This window comes from Oncorhynchus mykiss, chromosome 8 (genome assembly GCF_013265735.2).
Source record: "Oncorhynchus mykiss isolate Arlee chromosome 8, USDA_OmykA_1.1, whole genome shotgun sequence".
Classification (NCBI taxonomy): domain Eukaryota; kingdom Metazoa; phylum Chordata; class Actinopteri; order Salmoniformes; family Salmonidae; genus Oncorhynchus; species Oncorhynchus mykiss.
Window position 1 is genome coordinate 70,251,631 of NC_048572.1, and position 18,497 is coordinate 70,270,127.

Here is an 18,497-nt window from a genome sequence, read left to right on the forward strand (position 1 = left end):
ACCAATACAATCCAATACCCCCAATGAAATCCAATAACCCCCAATACAATCCAATAGCCCAATACCACCAATACAATCCAATAGCCCAATACCACCAATACAATCCAATAGCCCAATACCACCAATACAATCCAATACCCCCAATGAAATCCAATAACCCCCAATGAAATCCAATAAGCCCAATACAATACAATACAATCCAATCCAATCCAATCCAATACCCCCTACATATGCAAGTTGGAATGCAGAATACGCCACAAGCAGATGCAGAATGCCGTGGCAGTGTGGTGGCAGGGTGGGAATGATGCACAGCCACATTCAGATGCTCTTTATCTTTCTGCTGCAGAGTGAAATGTAGAGGAATGTAAGCTGTGCATTTACAGGGGCCCTGAGGAAATATAATACTTCTGCTTTGTGGATGTACTAATGTAATTATGCATAGTTCCCGCTTTGGCTCAAGATTGCTATCCCCCACTAACATAAACATTTGTCCGCAAGAACACCTTTTCAGTCTAATATGACCGTTTTATCTGTGTCGTCCCCCCCCCCCCCCCCCCCCCCAGTAAAACCAGGGTGAAATGGTAAAATCAGATTTTTTTTGTAACACATTTAGGGTGCACACGCAGATGCATACACACACACCACATTTTGGAATACAGGGTCTGTGATCTGAGTTTCAATGAAACATCTTGTTTGATGTATTTGGAAGGTGGACATTAAATCATGTCCAAATCACCAGCGGGTACAACATCAAACAGAAACAAATGAAAACACTGTAATGTCTGCTAGGACTCCGGCTTATTGTGCCTTCATTTGCGACCGGGCCCTGTGGACACAGCTACAGGACTGTCTGATTATAGATTAAAGATGGGTTGATTAGTCCAGTACTTTCATCTCTACCAAACTTCGACAACTTCTCATTTGCTACACGAATAGGGTCATCATTGATATGCTGTATCATAGTCTAACCCGAAGTAATGCCCAGTTGGAAAGCTTGATGGCTAGGAAGGTGAATGGTGACATTGAGGGTGCGTGTTCTTTTATCAATGGCATGTGACTGTGTTCCAATAGGGAATGAAGCTGCTCCCTAACCCCTCCCCCTCCTCAGAGTATATTATAGTATTATCCCGCCTCCCACTCATCATGGGGAAAGAACATGATCACCAGTATATTGAACGGTATTACAATGCACTTCTCTTGAAGATGATAAGGCAAGAAAGCTAATATAACAGACAGATTACTTAGCGATAATGAACCAATATATATGCATCATGCAACAACAAAATTACCTAAAGTCTTGGGGAGAGAAGGGAGGTCCATATTTTTCATTCATCATTATGTTTTTTGCCTGAGCTACGAACACATATAGAGGATTCTGACACAAAATTAACACCGTCACATCTTGGACCCTGTCATGTTGTTACTGGTGTTAGAAAGGGGGATTTGATTGTGTGCCACTGATTTAGATGTTGAATGAAGACTTTAGGGGTTGTTTTTTGAGAAATCGTGACGTATCCTTTTAAGACAAGACAAGATCCACTCCTTTCCAACTGAACTGCGAGTCCGAGAGAGCCTGCTTGTACTGTATTTATGGTCCTGGTCCCTGGTCATCAGCTTTGCGTTTCATCTGATTTTCATTACAACTGAAGTGAACGCAAAGCCAAGTTTCCAAATAATATAACAGACCGGTTCAGTGTCTCCCGGCCGGGGCCTGTTGGATCTGGATAGCTCTGTGTAAACGGAGAGGCTGACATTCAAACACCGCGGCAGGGAGCCATGGTGGACTTAGCAGCTCTGCTCCTCTCTGCCCTGCCTTGGCCACGGCCCCCGCTCCTCTCTGCCCTGCCTTGGCCACGGCCCCCGCTCCTCTCTGCCCTGCCTTGGCCACGGCCCCCGCTCCTCTCTGCCCTGCCTTGGCCACGGCCCCCGCTCCTCTCTGCCCTGCCTTGGCCACGGCCCCCGCTCCTCTCTCTCACTCCAACGTCTGACAGAGAATTGGCATCTCACACGGTCTAATGAAGTGTATGTCACAGTTAAATGCAGAACTGAGCAGACGTACGTTGTCTACTAAGAACAGCTGGGTGGTCAGCTTCAAGCAGGACCTACGGGCTGGAAGACCTTACTAGGCAATAATATTTGAATGAAAGTTATTGAGCAGGATCAATCAGATAACTCTCCTGTTGACATTTCTTTCCATGACTACAGGTCTAAACAGATGCTTAGCTCTCATCTTGCTCCATGTCTGGACATGAAAGAAAAGTAACAGTGAGCCATTGCAAACAAGAAAAAATCTCACATTTATTTGATATCAAACAAGAGTTGAATTTTTATATCAGCTGACAATGGGCACTTACAAAATAAATGAACTTAATCTAAACCGTGCTGAAAGTCGCACTGCCCAAACATTTTTATTTTTCAAATTTTCAATAATTCTGTTAATAAATTAATGTCAAAGGCGGAAATATGCTCGTAATATGCTTGAAATATCGCATTGACACAAATGTTTTTATTTTCTTTCACGTAAAATAAATTACACAATGATCCAATTCACTCCAAATCTGTGCATGGCATGGTGTTAACAACAAATATTACTGCCAAAACTCTTCATTCATGAAAGCAAAAAGCACTTCACAAGCGGAGATGTGACTATTGTTTCTTATGAGATTTTCAAAAAAGTATATATATTTTATGCTCAAACATACTACAACGTGTCAAGTGAGAGGAAAAAAGACATTTGCACCGTTTGAGCAACCTGTTTTGAGGACAATCTCCTCAACATTGAAAGGTTGTAGAATTGGTTGCCACAACATTTGTATTCTTTTCTCTTTTTTTTTTACACTGTGGTACAGCAAAATATATTTTATTTAGCTGTTACTCTGACAACAGTTAAATGTGCAATAGAGAAAATATAATGCCTGAGTCTGAATTAGTGGTTCTTCATTTGACATTCCTCAATGTGGAGTGAAATGACTCTAGGTTCTGGAGTGGAATGACTCAACAGATCCTCATACTGGAAACCCTTCCAGGAAGACTTCCCCAGTGTTCCTAAAGTTCTAAACCTGGAGTTTGAAACCATCTTTTTTTTCTTCTTCCATATAATACAAATGCAAGCTGGACAGGGATGGCGCCAGACAGACTACTCTCTGACACATTGAGTAGTCTGTGCATTTCCTTCTCTGTAGTCCCACAGCAGAGCGGAGCAGTTCTTGTCCAAAGGACATTTGTATGTGACCGAGTGTATGTGTGAATAAGCCATCCATCTCCTGCCTACCAGCCACAAACATTTCACTTCTTGCTCTGACGGGTCATTGGGAGTGCAGAGGAGGACCAGGAGGAGGACCGGTGAGGGCTGGCAATAGTCTTGACATCAACCAAAGCCCACACACACATACATATGTTCAAACCTGTGCAAAAACACCAGAGAGGTGTTTCCTCTCCTTCCTCCATCCACCTGCTCAGAGGCTGGTAATGAGCTGCATCTGTCCATCCTGGGGGCCCTGTCCCTCAGGTTCACAGTCCTCAGCGCTGGGGGGCACAATGCACCCATCGCTGGTGCCCCGGTGTATGTGGTAGTAAGACAGGGGCTGGGGCCCATCGACCAGCTCAGGCATGCTCTTATGGTACAGGTCCTCCCCCTCACTCCTGGGGGAAGGGGACAGGTCGTCGGCTTCATCGGGGGGGTAGGGTGAGGCCGAGGGAGAGTCTCTCAGGTTGGGCATGCTGGTGTACTGGGAGTCCCCGTCCTCCATCACCCCCACTGTCTTTGAGCCGTGGCCCCCAGGCCCCTCCACAGCCCTCCTGGGGGCCTTGTGGGCGCTGTAGAGCAGGGAGTGAGTCCTCTGGGGTAGGAGGGGGGCCTCTAACGCCTCCTTATGGTGGGGGTGCAGCAGCAACTCCAGGGTAGGGTGACCTCCAATTACCCCGACTATACTACCTCTCTGGGGGGACGAAGCCTCAGCACGGTCGTTCACTATGGCATCATCCTCGCTGCCGCTTCCACCCCCACCATCCCTATCCCTGTCCCCAGTCACCCTGGTCTGGGGAGGGGCCCGGTCCCTGTCCCTCTCCCTGCTATCTCGGTGGGGGTTGTGGCCCTTAGGGGGCCCGCGGGGCCTCAGGTTGTTGTGAACCAGCTCAGAGATTATCATCTTCTCGAAGGCAGCGTCGTCCAGGCTGAGGCCCCCCAGGTCCCCTGGGCCGCAGACCACACCCCCGACCACACCCCCGACCACACCCCCGCCCACAACGTCCTCATAGTCATCGTCATGGTCACGCAGGGAGTAGCAGTTGTTAAAGTTTCCGTTGAGGGGGAGGGTGTCCATGGCACTGATGTCCTTGCTGTGGGTCAGAGAGTGCTGCCCTGCAACGAGAGGTACGACACCAGGATTAGATATCACTAAAGCACTGTTTATAAATCCATATTAAATTACAAATCAATACAATACAGTTTGATACTGCTCAGGACACTTCACTGTTAAGTGTTTTCAATAGTTGCTAACTCGATTTTTATGTTCAAATTTTCATATTTATACATAATATACAGTTCAAGAGGTTCAAATTTGAAATCATTATCTATCATGTCTGTTTCCATTTTGCATCATCATGTCTGACATTATCATAGCCAATACTGAAGTTATCCTGAACAATATTCGACAAATGAGAAAGGAAAAAAATAAATAAACATTACACATCCAGCAACAACACACTGATAATGTAGCTAGCCAGGTAGCAACAACATAGCAAGGTCAACATATCATAGCACAGGTTATGAGAGAAAGAAATACTGTGGGGGAGGTGGAGGTAGAAAAGAGACAATGAATAAAACATTCATTCCAGCCGTAAAAAAAAAGAAAAAAGAAGGAGTAATGTGGAACACAGACGCAGGGCCACCTTGTTCACCCACTGGGGCCACACAAGCACAGCCCCCCCCCCCCCCCCCCCCCACACACACACACAACCACGACACAGGCACGGTGCAATGACTCACTTTGCCACCACTCACATCAAGTGTGTCTGCTCAGGCTATCTGGCCTAAGAACTGCTGATATGCAACAAAAAAAAGTAAAACATATGCTTTTTATTGCGGCATAAAAAACAAGAAAATCACTGAAATAAGACAAAAGAAGAAGGAGGCCTGGATTCAGTCGGCCCCGCTCAGATTTGGGTCCCCTTAAAAAGTTAACGATTTAACTCGAATTTACAGATTCATCTGAAAAAAAATTGAAACATTTGAGAAAGCTCTAGAGAAATAATCCTGAGAACAACTGAATCCAGGACTTGGCAGGTGGAGGGGTTTCAGCAGCAAGCAATCACAGCCTCTTTACAGTCTAAAATGGCAAGTACACTATCATATCATTACTATCTCTCTCTCTCTGCTTAGAATGTGATTGAGGGATGATTTGATTTAACAGGTTTCTATCCATCTACTTCTCCCAGATGGGAAGGAAATACTTTGTACACAATAGATCACATTGATAACCTCTTGTGAAGCTCAAAGATTGGCTAGAAGAATGTCGGCAGAAGATGAAGAAGACTTGGAATAGGAGGATCAGTCTAAATGAGTAAGGGAAGAGGATGAAAAAAAGAGCCGTATTTTGGCAGTTAGTGACTGCCTCGCTTCAAGCTCCGCGAAAGGGGGGAGATTGAAGTTTTAGATTTCAGTTAAATGAGTCTGAATAGACCTGACTGTGAGATGGAGGAATAAAATTGGAGCTGGGCTGTGACACACACTGCCGTGGAGATAAGGACCGTCTCTTTCTCTCTTTAGTAGGGAGAAAAGAGTGTAAAAACAGACATCAAAGATTTTTTTTAAAGAGTGAAAGGAGGGAACAGGGAGGGAGGGGTGGGGGAGGAGTGTGAGGGCAAAGAAAGGGGGTTCGAAAAAAAAAGACAGAAATAGCGTGAAAACAGCCCCACTGCAGGATTTGCATTTGTTTAAGCACGGGCAGTCATTTTAACGCAGACAGATATTCTACAGGGAGAGGGGTAAGTGATGTGAACAGAATTTAACTGGACACCGCCAGAGCCAGACATCTGCATTCTGGGAAAGATTCCAACGGAGATTCGCCCAAGACGTTCTCTCTACCGTTACTGCAGCAAATGAACATCTGCACTGCATTACCTTTGCATTAATACACTTCATAGAAGCCATGTTGATCCTTCAGGATGGGGAGGATCATCTATAACGACTACAGCAGAACACATTAGGAATAAGCTAACATTTTCAACTTGAGCCTCTTCAATACTTCACACTTTTTATTTATTTTCTATTTCACCTTTATTTAACCAGGTAGGCCAGTTGAGAACAAGTTCTCATTTACAACTGCGACCTGGCCAAGATAAAGCAAAGCAGTGCGACACATACAACAACACAGAGTTACACATGGAATAAACAAACGTACAGTCAATAACACAATATAAAAATCTGTATACAGTGTGTGCAAATGAAGTAAGGAGGTAAGGCAATAAATAGGCCATAGTGGCGAAGTAATTACAATTTAGCAATTAACACTGGCGTGATAGATGTGCAGAGGATGTGCAAGTAGAAATGCTGGTAGAAATGCTGGTGTGCAAAAGAGCAGAAAAACCTTCACCCAAATCCAGACAGCTGATGTTCTGATAGAGCTGCAAAATCTGGATCTCTACTAATCAGCTGGTCTAGACAATCTGGACCCTCTCTTCCTAAAATTATCTGCCGCCATTGTTGCAACCCCTATTACTAGTCTGTTCAACCTCTCATATCGTCTTGAGATTCCCAAAGATTCCCTCTTCAAAGGGGGAGACACTCTAGATCTAAACTGTTACAGACCTATATCCATCCTGTCCTGACTTTGTAAGGTCTTCGAAAGCCAAGTGAACAAACAGATCCCGACCATTTCGAATCCCACCGTACCTTCTTCGCTATGCATTCTGGTTTCCGAGCAGGTCACAGGTGCACCTCAGCCACGCTCAAAGTCCTAAACTTTATCATAACCGCCATAGATAAAAGACAGTACTGTGCAGCCGTCTTCATCGACCTGGCCAAGGCTTTCGACTCGGTCAATCACCGCATTCTTATCGGCAGACTCAACAGCCTTGGTTTCTCTAATGACTGCCTCGCCTGGTTCACTAACTACTTCTCAGATAGAGTCAGTGTGTCAAATCGGAGGGCCTGTTGTCCGGACCACTGCAGTCTCTATGGGGGTGCCACAGGGTTAAATTCTCGGGCCGACTCTTTTCTCTGTATATATCAATGATGTCACTCTTGCTGCTGGTGTTTCTCTGATCCACCTCTATGCAGACAACACCATTCTGTATACCACTGGCCCTTCTTTGGACACTGTGTTAACTAACCTCCAGACTAGCTTCAATGCCATACAACACTCCTTCCGTGGCCTCCAACTGCTCTTACTGTAAATGCTAGTAAAACGAAATGCATGCTCTTCAAACGATTGCCGCGCGCCTAGCATCACTACTCTGGACGGTTCTGACTTAGAGTATGTGGACAACTATAAAAACCTAGGTGTCTGGCTAGATTGTAAACTCTCCTTCCAGAGTCATATTAAGCATCTCCAATCCAAAATTAAATCTAGAATTGGCTTCCTATTTCGCAACAAAGCCTCCTTCACTCATGCTGCCAAACATACCCTCGTAAAACTGACCATCCTACCGATCCTTGACTTCGGCGATGTAATTGACAAAAAAGGCTCCAACACTCTACTCAGCAAATTGGATGCAGTCTATCACAGTGCCATCCGTTTTGTCACCAAAGCCCCATATACTACCCACCACTGCGACCTGTATGCTCTCGTTGGCTGGCTCTCGCTACATATTTGTCGCCAAACCCACTGGCTCCAGGTCATCTATAAGTCTTTGCTAGGTAAAGTGCCGCCTTATCTCAGCTCACTGGTCACCATAGCAACACCCACCCGTAGCACGAGCTCCAGCAGGTATATTTCACTGGTCATCCCAAAAGCCAACACCTACTTTGGCCGCCTTTCCTCCCAGTTCCCTGCTGCCAATGACTGGAACGAATTGCAAAAATCACTGAAGTTGGAGACTTACATCTCCCTCTCTAACTTTAAGCGTCAGCTGTCAGAGCAGCTTACCGATCGCTGGGTGATTCACCATTATATACCTAGGCCTGGGAATTGCCAGGGACTTCACGATACGATATTATCACGATACTTAGGTGCCGATACGATATGTATTGCGATTCTCACGATTCTATATGTATTGCAATTTCATACTGCGATTTCATTGCGAATCGATGTTCCAAACATATTCCTCCCCATATGTCTGCTGCAGAGGGACCAGAGAGACATGAGAAAACACGTTCTGATCAGTTCTGCTGCAGGTACAGCCAAGTAGCACAAAAATATCGTCAAAAATAATTTCCTGATCTGTAACTGTATACACCCCCCCATCACCACATATAACACTACTTGACATCTGTCTGTTAGGAAGTTACACCCAAACCAGTCAACATCTATTGAGGTCCATTCCTAAGTGTTTCATGTCTTTCAACTGTTAGTCATTAATAATAGTATCTGTTGTGTTTGAGGATGCAGGTATGTGGACTATCTCCCTTATGATTGGCTGTGTCTTTCATGTATTTCCATGATTCAGCCAGGCCTGTACAGAGGGCTGATGATGTGCTTTGGCAGGTCATGGGATGATCACACTGACGCATACAATAACCTGTTAATTAGACTCTGTCACTGTTAATTTATTACCATCGCTCAACTAGAATAAGTTATCTTATACTGTAATTACCTATGATGACTGTGAATTTTAATGTCTCAAAAGCATTGTTTGCTTTGCACGTGGCGTGGGGCTATTTGTAGATTCTAGATACATTTGTGGTGTTTTGATTATGGCCGTTGGTATATTGATTGTAATGAAATAGCAACGATATCATGAAATGTCTGATTTCTGTGACAATCTGTTCATGGTAGGTTCCGAACTCTTTCCAACCTCCAGAGAAAAAGGCAGATGATTTGCCTTAAGTGTTCTCAGTGTGAAGCGAGCGAAATTGGAGACCTGCCAAATCGGAGCGAACAACTACAGTTTCTGCATGTTCTCCTGTATCCTTCTCTTCCCTTCTTCCCTCCCTCCACACATTCATCCTGGTGCTGCTTCCTTTCCTTCCATCCTCTCCTCTTTCATCATCAAATGCCTCTGCATATCTGAGGGGTATAATTCTGCCTGCACTGCGTCTTGTACTCCTGTGTTTTTTATTGGGCTTCCTCCTTTAGTCTGATAGAGAGCGTATCTGGTTCACGCTACACAGACACTGACAAAATTAAAATCAAACGGTTTGTAGTCAAGACATTCTTTTTTTATAATGCCATTGAACCTGCTATACATGTAGCATCAACAGGTGTATGAGGAGAATGGTAAATAATAAGATATAATATATAAACGGAATAAATGCATCTGATTTCCAATAAATGACTGTTGGAGTAGTCTTGATAAGATAGCACTGACCTTTCTCAACCGCATCTGGTTGGGTGTTACAAAGCACAGCTTGTATACTAGATAACAATGAAATAAAGTTCTGTGGTAATGAGAGGAGAGGAAGGGCAACCCTACAATCGACAGCAAGACTTCTCAACACATGCTGTGTAGGGGCCACAACCCCACAAACAACTGCTATTACAATTAGTTTCAAACACACACTAAAACAAAACAAAGTGTGTCCACAAGGCACCCTATTCCCTATATAGTGCACTCATTTTGACTAGAGTCAAACTTATCAAGGTAACACACCACACAGGGAATATGGTTCAATTTCAGACACAGAGAAAGACAGATCAACATAGGGAGAAAGGTTAGAGGTCACCATGCACCTTGTGGGTGAAATGCCGGAGGGGAGGGGGCGTTGCACACCACCGTCTCAGCCAGCAGGTTGTTATAGGGGTTGTTAGGGTCGTGGGCTCGGAGCAGAGGGTTAGTTAGGAGGTAGTTGCCAGTCATTCCTGTAAGAAGGAAGGAAAGAGTGAGGGAGGGAGGGAGGAAAGACGAGGCAGGATAGTGAGAAAGAGGGGAGAAAGGGGGAGAGAGGGTATGTTAAGAAGTAGTTGTCAGTCAACCCTGTAAGAACAGCAGGAGAGAAAGGGAAACAGAGTGAGAGAGGGAGACAGTGAGTGAGAGAGGGAGACAGTGAGTGAGAAAGGGAGACAGTGAGTGATAAAGGGAGACAGTGAGTGAGAGAGGGAGACAGAGTGAGAGAGGGAGGGAGACAGTGAGTGAGAGAGGAAGAGAGGATGTGAGTGAGGGAGGAGAAACACTAGTATCTAATTACAGTGCCTTGCGGAAGTATTCGGCCCCCTTGAACTTTGCAACCTTTTGCCACATTTCAGGCTTCAAAGATAAAGACATAAAACTGTATTTTGTTGTGAAGAATCAACAACAAGTGGGACACAATCATGAAGTGGAACGACATTTATTGAATATTTCAAACTTTTTTAACAAATCAAAAACTGAAAAATTGGGCGTGCAAAATTATTCAGCCCCCTTAAGTTAATACTTTGTAGCGCCACCTTTTGCTGCGATTACAGCTGTAAGTCACTTGGGGTATGTCTCTATCAGTTTTGCACATCGAGAGACTGACATTTTTTCCATTCCTCCTTGCAAAACAGCTCGAGCTCAGTGAGGTTGGATGGAGAGCATTTGTGAACAGCAATTTTCAGTTCTTTCCACAGATTCTCGATTGGATTCAGGTCTGGACTTTGACTTGGCCATTCTAACACCTGGATATGTTTATTTTTGAACCATTCCATTGTAGATTTTGCTTTATGTTTTGGATCATTGTCTTGTTGGAAGACAAATCTTCGTCCCAGTCTCAGGTCTTTTGCAGACTCCATCAGGTTTTCTTCCAGAATGGTCCTGTATTTGGCTCCATCCATCTTCCCATCAATTTTAACCATCTTCCCTGTCCCTGCTGAAGAAAAGCAGGCCCAAACCATGATGCTGCCACCACCATGTTTGACAGTGGGGATGGTGTGTTCAGGGTGATGAGCTGTGTTGCATTTACGCCAAACATAACGTTTTGCATTGTTGCCAAAAAGTTCAATTTTGGTTTCATCTGACCAGAGCACCTTCTTCCACATGTTTGGTGTGTCTCCCAGGTGGCTTGTGGCAAACTTTAAACGACACTTTTTATGGATATCTTTAAGAAATGGCTTTCTTCTTGCCACTCTTCCATAAAGGCCAGATTTGTGCAATATACGACTGATTGTTGTCCTATGGACAGAGTCTCCCACCTCAGCTGTAGATCTCTGCAGTTCATCCAGAGTGATCATGGGCCTCTTGGCTGCATCTCTGATCAGTCTTCTCCTTGTATGAGCTGAAAGTTTAGAGGGACGGCCAGGTCTTGGTAGATTTGCAGTGGTCTGATACTCCTTCCATTTCAATATTATCGCTTGCACAGTGCTCCTTGGGATGTTTAAAGCTTGGGAAATCTTTTTGTATCCAAATCCGGCTTTAAACTTCTTCACAACAGTATTCCGGACCTGCCTGGTGTGTTCCTTGTTCTTCATGATGCTCTCTGCGCTTTTAACGGACCTCTGAGACTATCACAGTGCAGGTGCATTTATACAGAGACTTGATTACACACAGGTGGATTGTATTTATCATCATTAGTCATTTAGGTCAACATTGGATCATTCAGAGATCCTCACTGAACTTCTGGAGAGAGTTTGCTGCACTGAAAGTAAAGGGGCTGAATAATTTTGCACGCCCAATTTTTCAGTTTTTGATTTGTTAAAAAAGTTTGAAATATCCAATAAATGTCGTTCCACTTCATGATTGTGTCCCACTTGTTGTTGATTCTTCACAAAAAAATACAGTTTTATATCTTTATGTTTGAAGCCTGAAATGTGGCAAAAGGTCGCAAAGTTCAAGGGGGCCGAATACTTTCGCAAGGCACTGTATATTTGATTATATTTAAAAGACAAGGCAGGAGAGTAAATAAGGGAAGAAGAGATGAAGAGAAAGAGGCCAGAGTAAAAAGTACCATCAGTATAGGGTTTGCAGCAGTGTGCTTCTTCAGTAAATGCAACAGGCTGGGTAGTTGATGTTTAAATCATGTCTACACATCGTATTCTCCAGATTTAATTTCACAGAACAGCAAGCAATATTGTCCGCAACAAGTGAGTCGCTATAAACAAAGCCACATTCTGTACCACCAGAAAGTACCAAGCAAACACGTACTAAAAACATTGTCAAATGCTTTCTCTGTAAAACAAATACTTGACTAATAAATAAATACTACTGTAGGGACTACATTTTAAAGTGGGAGTCAAAATATTCCGTATGATTTCAGTAATGATAAGAGGCCATCTGCACTCTTTGAAGATCTTTACTACTGAATAGTGTCTGTTCCAGGTGCCTAGGAATCAAAAGAAGTATACTGGAATAGATTGTTTTCTGGGCACCATGATGTTTTTATAAACATATTTATTTTGCATTCAAGCCTCAGTTTTGGATTATTCCTTCTTTTATAAACTTTTTTTTATTTTTTACAGTGTGCAGGTCTAAAATCTGATTACAGTAGTCATATAAAACATGTCATTGTAAACAGCCACTTTACAGTCTAGAGTCAGTGGACTGTATGGACTATACAATCAAACTGATAATGTGGGGACTACACACCGACATCACTGTGCTCCCACATAATGGAAGTGTACATAATGCATCTATCTATAAGTATAATGTATAATAGCAATGTCCAGTCATTGAAAACAATATCTCATTTCTTATCAGTGGTGATTAAGGGAGCTTAATGCTGGCACTGATAAGGGGGACAGAAGTTAAAATCTATTTTACAGTGCAAGTCTGAGCTGTATCATGTTAAGCCTCTCTGTGACCTCGCCCTCACTCTCTTCCTCTGTCCTCTGTCTCTCTTTCTCTCACTCTCTTTCGCGCTCTCTCTCTCTCTCTCGCGCTCTCTCTTTCGTGCGCTCTCTCTCGTGCGCTCTCTCTTTCGTGCTCTCTCTCTTTCGTGCTCTCTCTCTTTCGTGCTCTCTCTCTTTCGGGCTCTCTCTCGTTTTCTCTCTCTCGCTCTCTCTCTCTCGCGCTCTCTCTCGCTCTCTCTCTCACGCTCTCTCTCTCTCGCGCTCTCTCTCGCTCTCTCTCTCTCGCGCTCTCTCTCTCGCGCTCTCTCTCGCGCTCTCTCTCGCGCTCTCTCTCTCGCGCTCTCTCTCTCTCGCTCTCTCTCTCGCGCTCTCTCTGTCGCGCTCTCTCTGTCGCGCTCTCTCTGTCTCATGGCTGAAAATCATCAGGAGACCAGGCCAGGGTGAGGATGAGTCAGTGCACAGCCAGCAGAGCCCCTGTAGCCAGTCAGTCAGGGTCGTCCAGAGTTGAACACACAACACCAGCTTCTCATCACTGCCACTTGAAGCCAGACTAAGTAGCAATGTAACACTTCTCTCATCCAACAAGTAGCAGCTGTGCAGATCGACCACCAAAAGACACATTGACGTGAACTTTGAGTCGTCATAAAACATGTGTTTAGCCTGTATTTGTTTACTTGCTGCTGAATAACCTGTATTTTATTTGTTGTTTATGTTTTTTTTGTAATAAGGACAGACACTAGCAATATTGAGTAAACATTTATCATTTTACCACAAAGCTGCCTCCTTGAATGAAGAGCATCGTCATTGACTTGTTAAATAAAAGGTTAAATACATAAAAATAAAATCTGCATCTGCCATATTTATTCAGGCACTTGTTGTCTATTCAAGGGCCCATAACAGAGAGAACATAACATGTGTAGATAGAGCCAGAGGAGCCAGAGGGGCCAGTCTTACCCTGGTGGTTCAGGGTGGAGGTGCTGTTGATGTCTCCGGAGATGAAGGAGGATTCGGTCTGCTTCCTCACCGTGTCGTTCCACATCCTCCTGATACGACTCTGGAGGAGGTAAACAACAACACACATTTTAGAATAACCTTAAACACTGATGTCACTTCCCTTTACATGCTATCATGCAACAGAAAAAGACCACAAGAAAAATGCTCTGTGAAGGCAGCAAGCAAACACAATGGATTACAAGAACAACCTCCAAAACAAAATGGATGCATGCGAAATGACACCCTATTCCCTATATGGTGCACTACTTTTGACCAGGGCCCATAGGACTCTTGTCAAAAGTAGTACACAAAATAGGGAATAGGGTGCCATTTCGGACGCAACTTTAATCTTCAACGCTGGTATCCTTCCCTGTTCCCTCTGTATGCTAGCATGCAGCAGGAGAACAAGGCGTGAGCTCCCCCTTTCACCCTCAGTGGAAAGAGAGAAGGCAACTTCACACAAGAGGATCAGAACGACCACCTTTAACTCAATACAGACTCTTCCCTCTATGTGTTAGCATGCAACAGGAGAGAAAGACCACGACTGGCCTTTCCCTCCTATGCCGCAAAACAATTTCTCTCTGGGCAAATACAGTTCCTGAAGTGTACTAGAGTACTGCTCTCAATAAAGAAAGGGTTGAGAGAAGGTACATTCAAGTGTTCATGCTGGTCCTTGGCGTGCTAGCATGCAACAGGAGAAAGACTAGAAAAAGAAACCTCGTTTCCCTCTCCATAGAAAGAAAGGATAGAAAAAAGGGTATATATAATCCAACTGCCCGCTGCTGTACCGTACCTAGTATGTACTGTACCTGTGTGGCGGAGGAGTAGCGTGCGGTGGATCGAGACGTGGCCGCCTTGGCCGAGCTGTGGGACCCTTCAGAAGGCAGACCTCCGCAGCACTGGGACTGGCGGAAGCATTTGCTGTACTCTTTACGGACCTGCAGCGGGCACAGGATCAGGGCAGAGCGACAGAGACACAGTGAGCTCAGAGACACCACAACAGTGACAGTCGACTCCAGAGAGCGATAGAGAGAGGAAAGCTTTCCAACAAAGCCACAAAATCCATATCTTTATCAAATGCCACCAAGCCGACAGCAGCAGTTCAAATGGCGTGTCTCTGGAGATAGGCCTATCGCGTCCGCCATGATGACACATTCAAATCTCACACAGAGGGGGGTTTCCAGGGGGGCAAATATGACATAGAAGCGGTGCTAATATCAGAGATAGTCTTAAATGTCAAGAGACAGCAGACATTGAAATGAGAAGCATATATTTTGCCTTGGACTTAAGTACACATAGATACATTCAGTAATCTTATTTCTTTGGGAAACTGGTCATTAGAAAGGTTATTTCCCACTTCTGGTGAAGAAAGCTGGTCTTATATTCAAACATTGACGTACAAAATGCAGTGCTTGTTAGAGTCTGCAGCATTATCTTTATATAAGCCATTGGCATTAAATCCTTACCTTTTTCTGGAGGAGGCAGTGAAAGATAAAGATGAACATCCCTTGCAGAGTGTTGAAGATGGTGAAGAGGTACGCCATGACAACGGAGGACTCGTTGAGGAAGAACAGACCAAAGGACCAGGTCAGGCCCAGGAGAAAGAGCAGGGCGAAAGCTCCGAGCACCCAGGATCTGAAACACACAAACAATATTGATCACAATCATTAATAATAACTGAAGCGGCTGCCTTGATTTCATCTTTCATTCATTTGAAGTTGCTCTCTGTTCGGTTCCTAAGGATTTGTTCTGTGGGGAGAGAGGGGGCCATGTTAGTATTCCTCCTTCTGGACATGTCTATACACTGAACAAAAATATAAACGCAATATGCAACAATTTCAAACATTTTACTGAGTTACAGTTCATATAAGGTAATCAGTCAATTTAAATAAATAAATTAGGTCCTAATCTATTGATTTCACATGACTGGGAAGACAGATATGCATCTGTTGGTCACAGATAACTTTTTTTTAAAGTAGGGGTGTGGATCAGAAAACCGACCACCATTTGCTTCATGCAGCTCGACATCTCCTTCGCATAGAGTTCTTCAGGTTGTTGATTGTGACCTGTGGAATGTTGTCCCACTCCTCTACAATGGCTGTGGGAAGTTTCTGGGTATTGGTGAGAACTGGAACACGTCCATCCAGAGCATCCCAAACATGCTCAATATGTGACATGTCTGCTGAGTACGCAGACCATGGAAGAACTGGGACATTTTCAGCTTCCAGGAAAGGTGTACAGATCCTTGTGACATGGGGACGTGAATTATCATTCTGAAACATGAGGTGATGGCGGAGGATGATCGGCACGACAATGGGCCTCAGGATCTTGTCACGGTACCTCTGTGCATTCAAATTGCCATCGGTAAAACGCAATTGTGTTCGTTGTCTGTAGCTTATACCTGCCCATACCATAACTCCACCATGGGGCACTCTGTTCACAACATTGACATCAGCAAACCGCTCGCCCACACGTCGCTATACACGTGGTCTGCGGTTGTGAGGCCGGTTGGATGTACTGCCGAATTCTCTAAAACGATGTTGGAGGCGGCTTCTGGTAGAGAAATTAAGATTAAATTCTCTGGCAACAGCTCTGGTGGATATTCCTGCAGTCAGCATGCCACTTGCATGCTCCCTCAAAACTTGAGACATCTGTAGAATTGTGTTGTGTGACAAAACGTCACATTTTCGAGTTGGCTTTTATTGCCCCCAGCACAAGGTGCACCTGTGTAATGATCATGCTGTTTAATCAGCTTCTTGATATGCCACACCTGTCAGGTGGATGGATTATCTTGTCAAAGGAGAAATGCTCACTAACAGGGATAAAAAGACAATTTGTGCACATTTGAGAGAAATAAGCTTTTTGTGCATATGGAACATTTCTGGGATCTTTTATTTCAGCTCATGAAACCAACACTTGACATGTTGAGAACATTTTTTTGTTCAGTGTACATAGAGTACAACCCATACATGCTGATACGTAGATTTGGAATGAACTGAGGTCCTCTGACACAGTCAAACTATGTTTCCCTGTTTCTTCTCAGGGTTGGTTGGCTAAACAGAAACCGCAAACACAGCATGTTTCTCACATGAGGTTCCAGGAAAGCCCAAAGAGAATCAGATAGCCAACGGTAAGTTCCAATGGCGACGGCTGGCAACGGGAGCCATCGATACACAGCAGAAAAGGACTGAGCCTCCACGGAAGAGAGAAAAAGAGAGAAAAGGAGACTAGAGAAAACCAGACACCACGTCTTTTGACTTTCAGAGAGACAAAAGACAATACAAACCCGAAATAGCGAGAGATGCTACAGATTAGTTGCGCTTTTGTGTCAGTGTGTACATTGTTCATTATTTAATGGTATTTTGGGTGTGGGTATTCTGGCTCTTTATGCTTTTCAAACCTCAATTGACTTATTATTTCAAAGTCTTGTGGAAAGTTACAAATCTAACTTTGCAGGAGTAAATAATTGGTCGATTAGAGGTGGACTCCAATTAATGACAGTTTAATGAGTTTTGCATCTTTTGAATGATTTGTTTGAATGAGCCTGCTATCTTTGAAAGCAGACCCTCTTTAAACTACATTCTTAACCAGGACAGCTTGATAGAGGTCAATTCAACGATTTCTCTGCTTTTAAAAGCTTAGACTCTTCTTTTATCCAATTCCCTGGAATGACAGGCTGTTTGAATAAAGATGTGGGTACAACTCCAGTTCCTCCACCCCACACATTCATCTACAAGCCACATGTTTAAGCCAGTGTTCCAGGGGAACCTGTAAACGACCACAGGAGCAACTGATACAAGAGTTCAGGGATGCAGTTATGAAGAAATGAAAGAGGCAATGTAACCCCCGCATAGTGCAAACACTGCCCTCATAAACACTAGCCCCCAAAAAATAACACCTGAGGATAGAAATCAAATCTGAAAGGAAAATATTTGTCCACTCCAGTTATGGGTTATTGAGATGTAATTCTAAGGTCAAATACACCAAATAAACCATTCAATATCACACAAGCAGGGCCTTGGCTGGGAACAGGACAGCACGCAAGACATTGGTTTCTCACTTCAAACTGAGCTGACACAAAACCAGTAGTATCAGCCTTCACATCATCTCCAGAGTGACCTCAGAACCCCCTCTCACCTGATACCGCCCAGCCGGGTCGAGTCGGGTTTCATAGAAGTGGAGTGCTTCACCATCTTGTACATGGTCACCACCAGGAAGATGAGATTGAGCTGTCAAAACAGAGGCACAGCGAGGTTGACACACCACACTGGAGGCACGGCATTCATTTCCTGGTATGAGCAGCAATGCATGTCGCCTACATTTCATGGTAACTTAGACCCAAACCAGGGTCGTTCGTACACAAATAGGCAAATACATTTAGCAAGCAGCATGTCGCCTACATGTTTAGTGACTCACTGAGATCATGTAATAATAACACATCAACATTATTGTGTTACACCAAGAGGGATATGAAAAGTTCAATCTTTAAAACAGACTCCCAAATGTGAGAATAGAGAGGATGTAGCGTAGCTTTGGTCTCCAGCTCCACTAACACTGGCTATGATAAAGTGCCTCGAATGCCCCTTCCCACTCCTATGGCTGACGTAACGCACAACACCTCAGGCCTTGGCCAAGCAGTCTGGTGCCAAACACGTGTTATTACTC

General features: G+C 44.2%; 1 protein-coding gene across 13 annotated transcripts in view; it reads right to left on the bottom strand.

The window, feature by feature from the left end:
* Positions 1–2,273: 2,273 nt before the first annotated feature.
* Positions 2,274–18,497, bottom strand: part of LOC110530452 (adhesion G protein-coupled receptor L2) — a 138,922-nt gene continuing 122,698 nt past the window's right edge. For 4 of the 13 annotated variants that reach the window (XM_036986075.1, XM_036986073.1, XM_036986074.1 and 1 more), the window contains 6 exons: positions 17,970–18,061; positions 15,299–15,467; positions 14,642–14,770; positions 13,794–13,893; positions 9,831–9,959; positions 2,274–4,360 (listed from right to left, as the gene is read on the bottom strand). In XM_036986075.1, the coding sequence (XP_036841970.1) occupies positions 3,456–4,360; positions 9,831–9,959; positions 13,794–13,893; positions 14,642–14,770; positions 15,299–15,467; positions 17,970–18,061 (1,524 nt within the window). In that variant the 3' untranslated portion in view covers positions 2,274–3,455. Of the gene's footprint in view, positions 4,361–4,987; positions 5,042–9,830; positions 9,960–13,793; positions 13,894–14,625; positions 14,771–15,298; positions 15,468–17,969; positions 18,062–18,497 lie in introns of those variants that run through there. The other 9 variants (XM_036986076.1, XM_036986080.1, XM_036986081.1 and 6 more) reach the window with 6 other exon arrangements.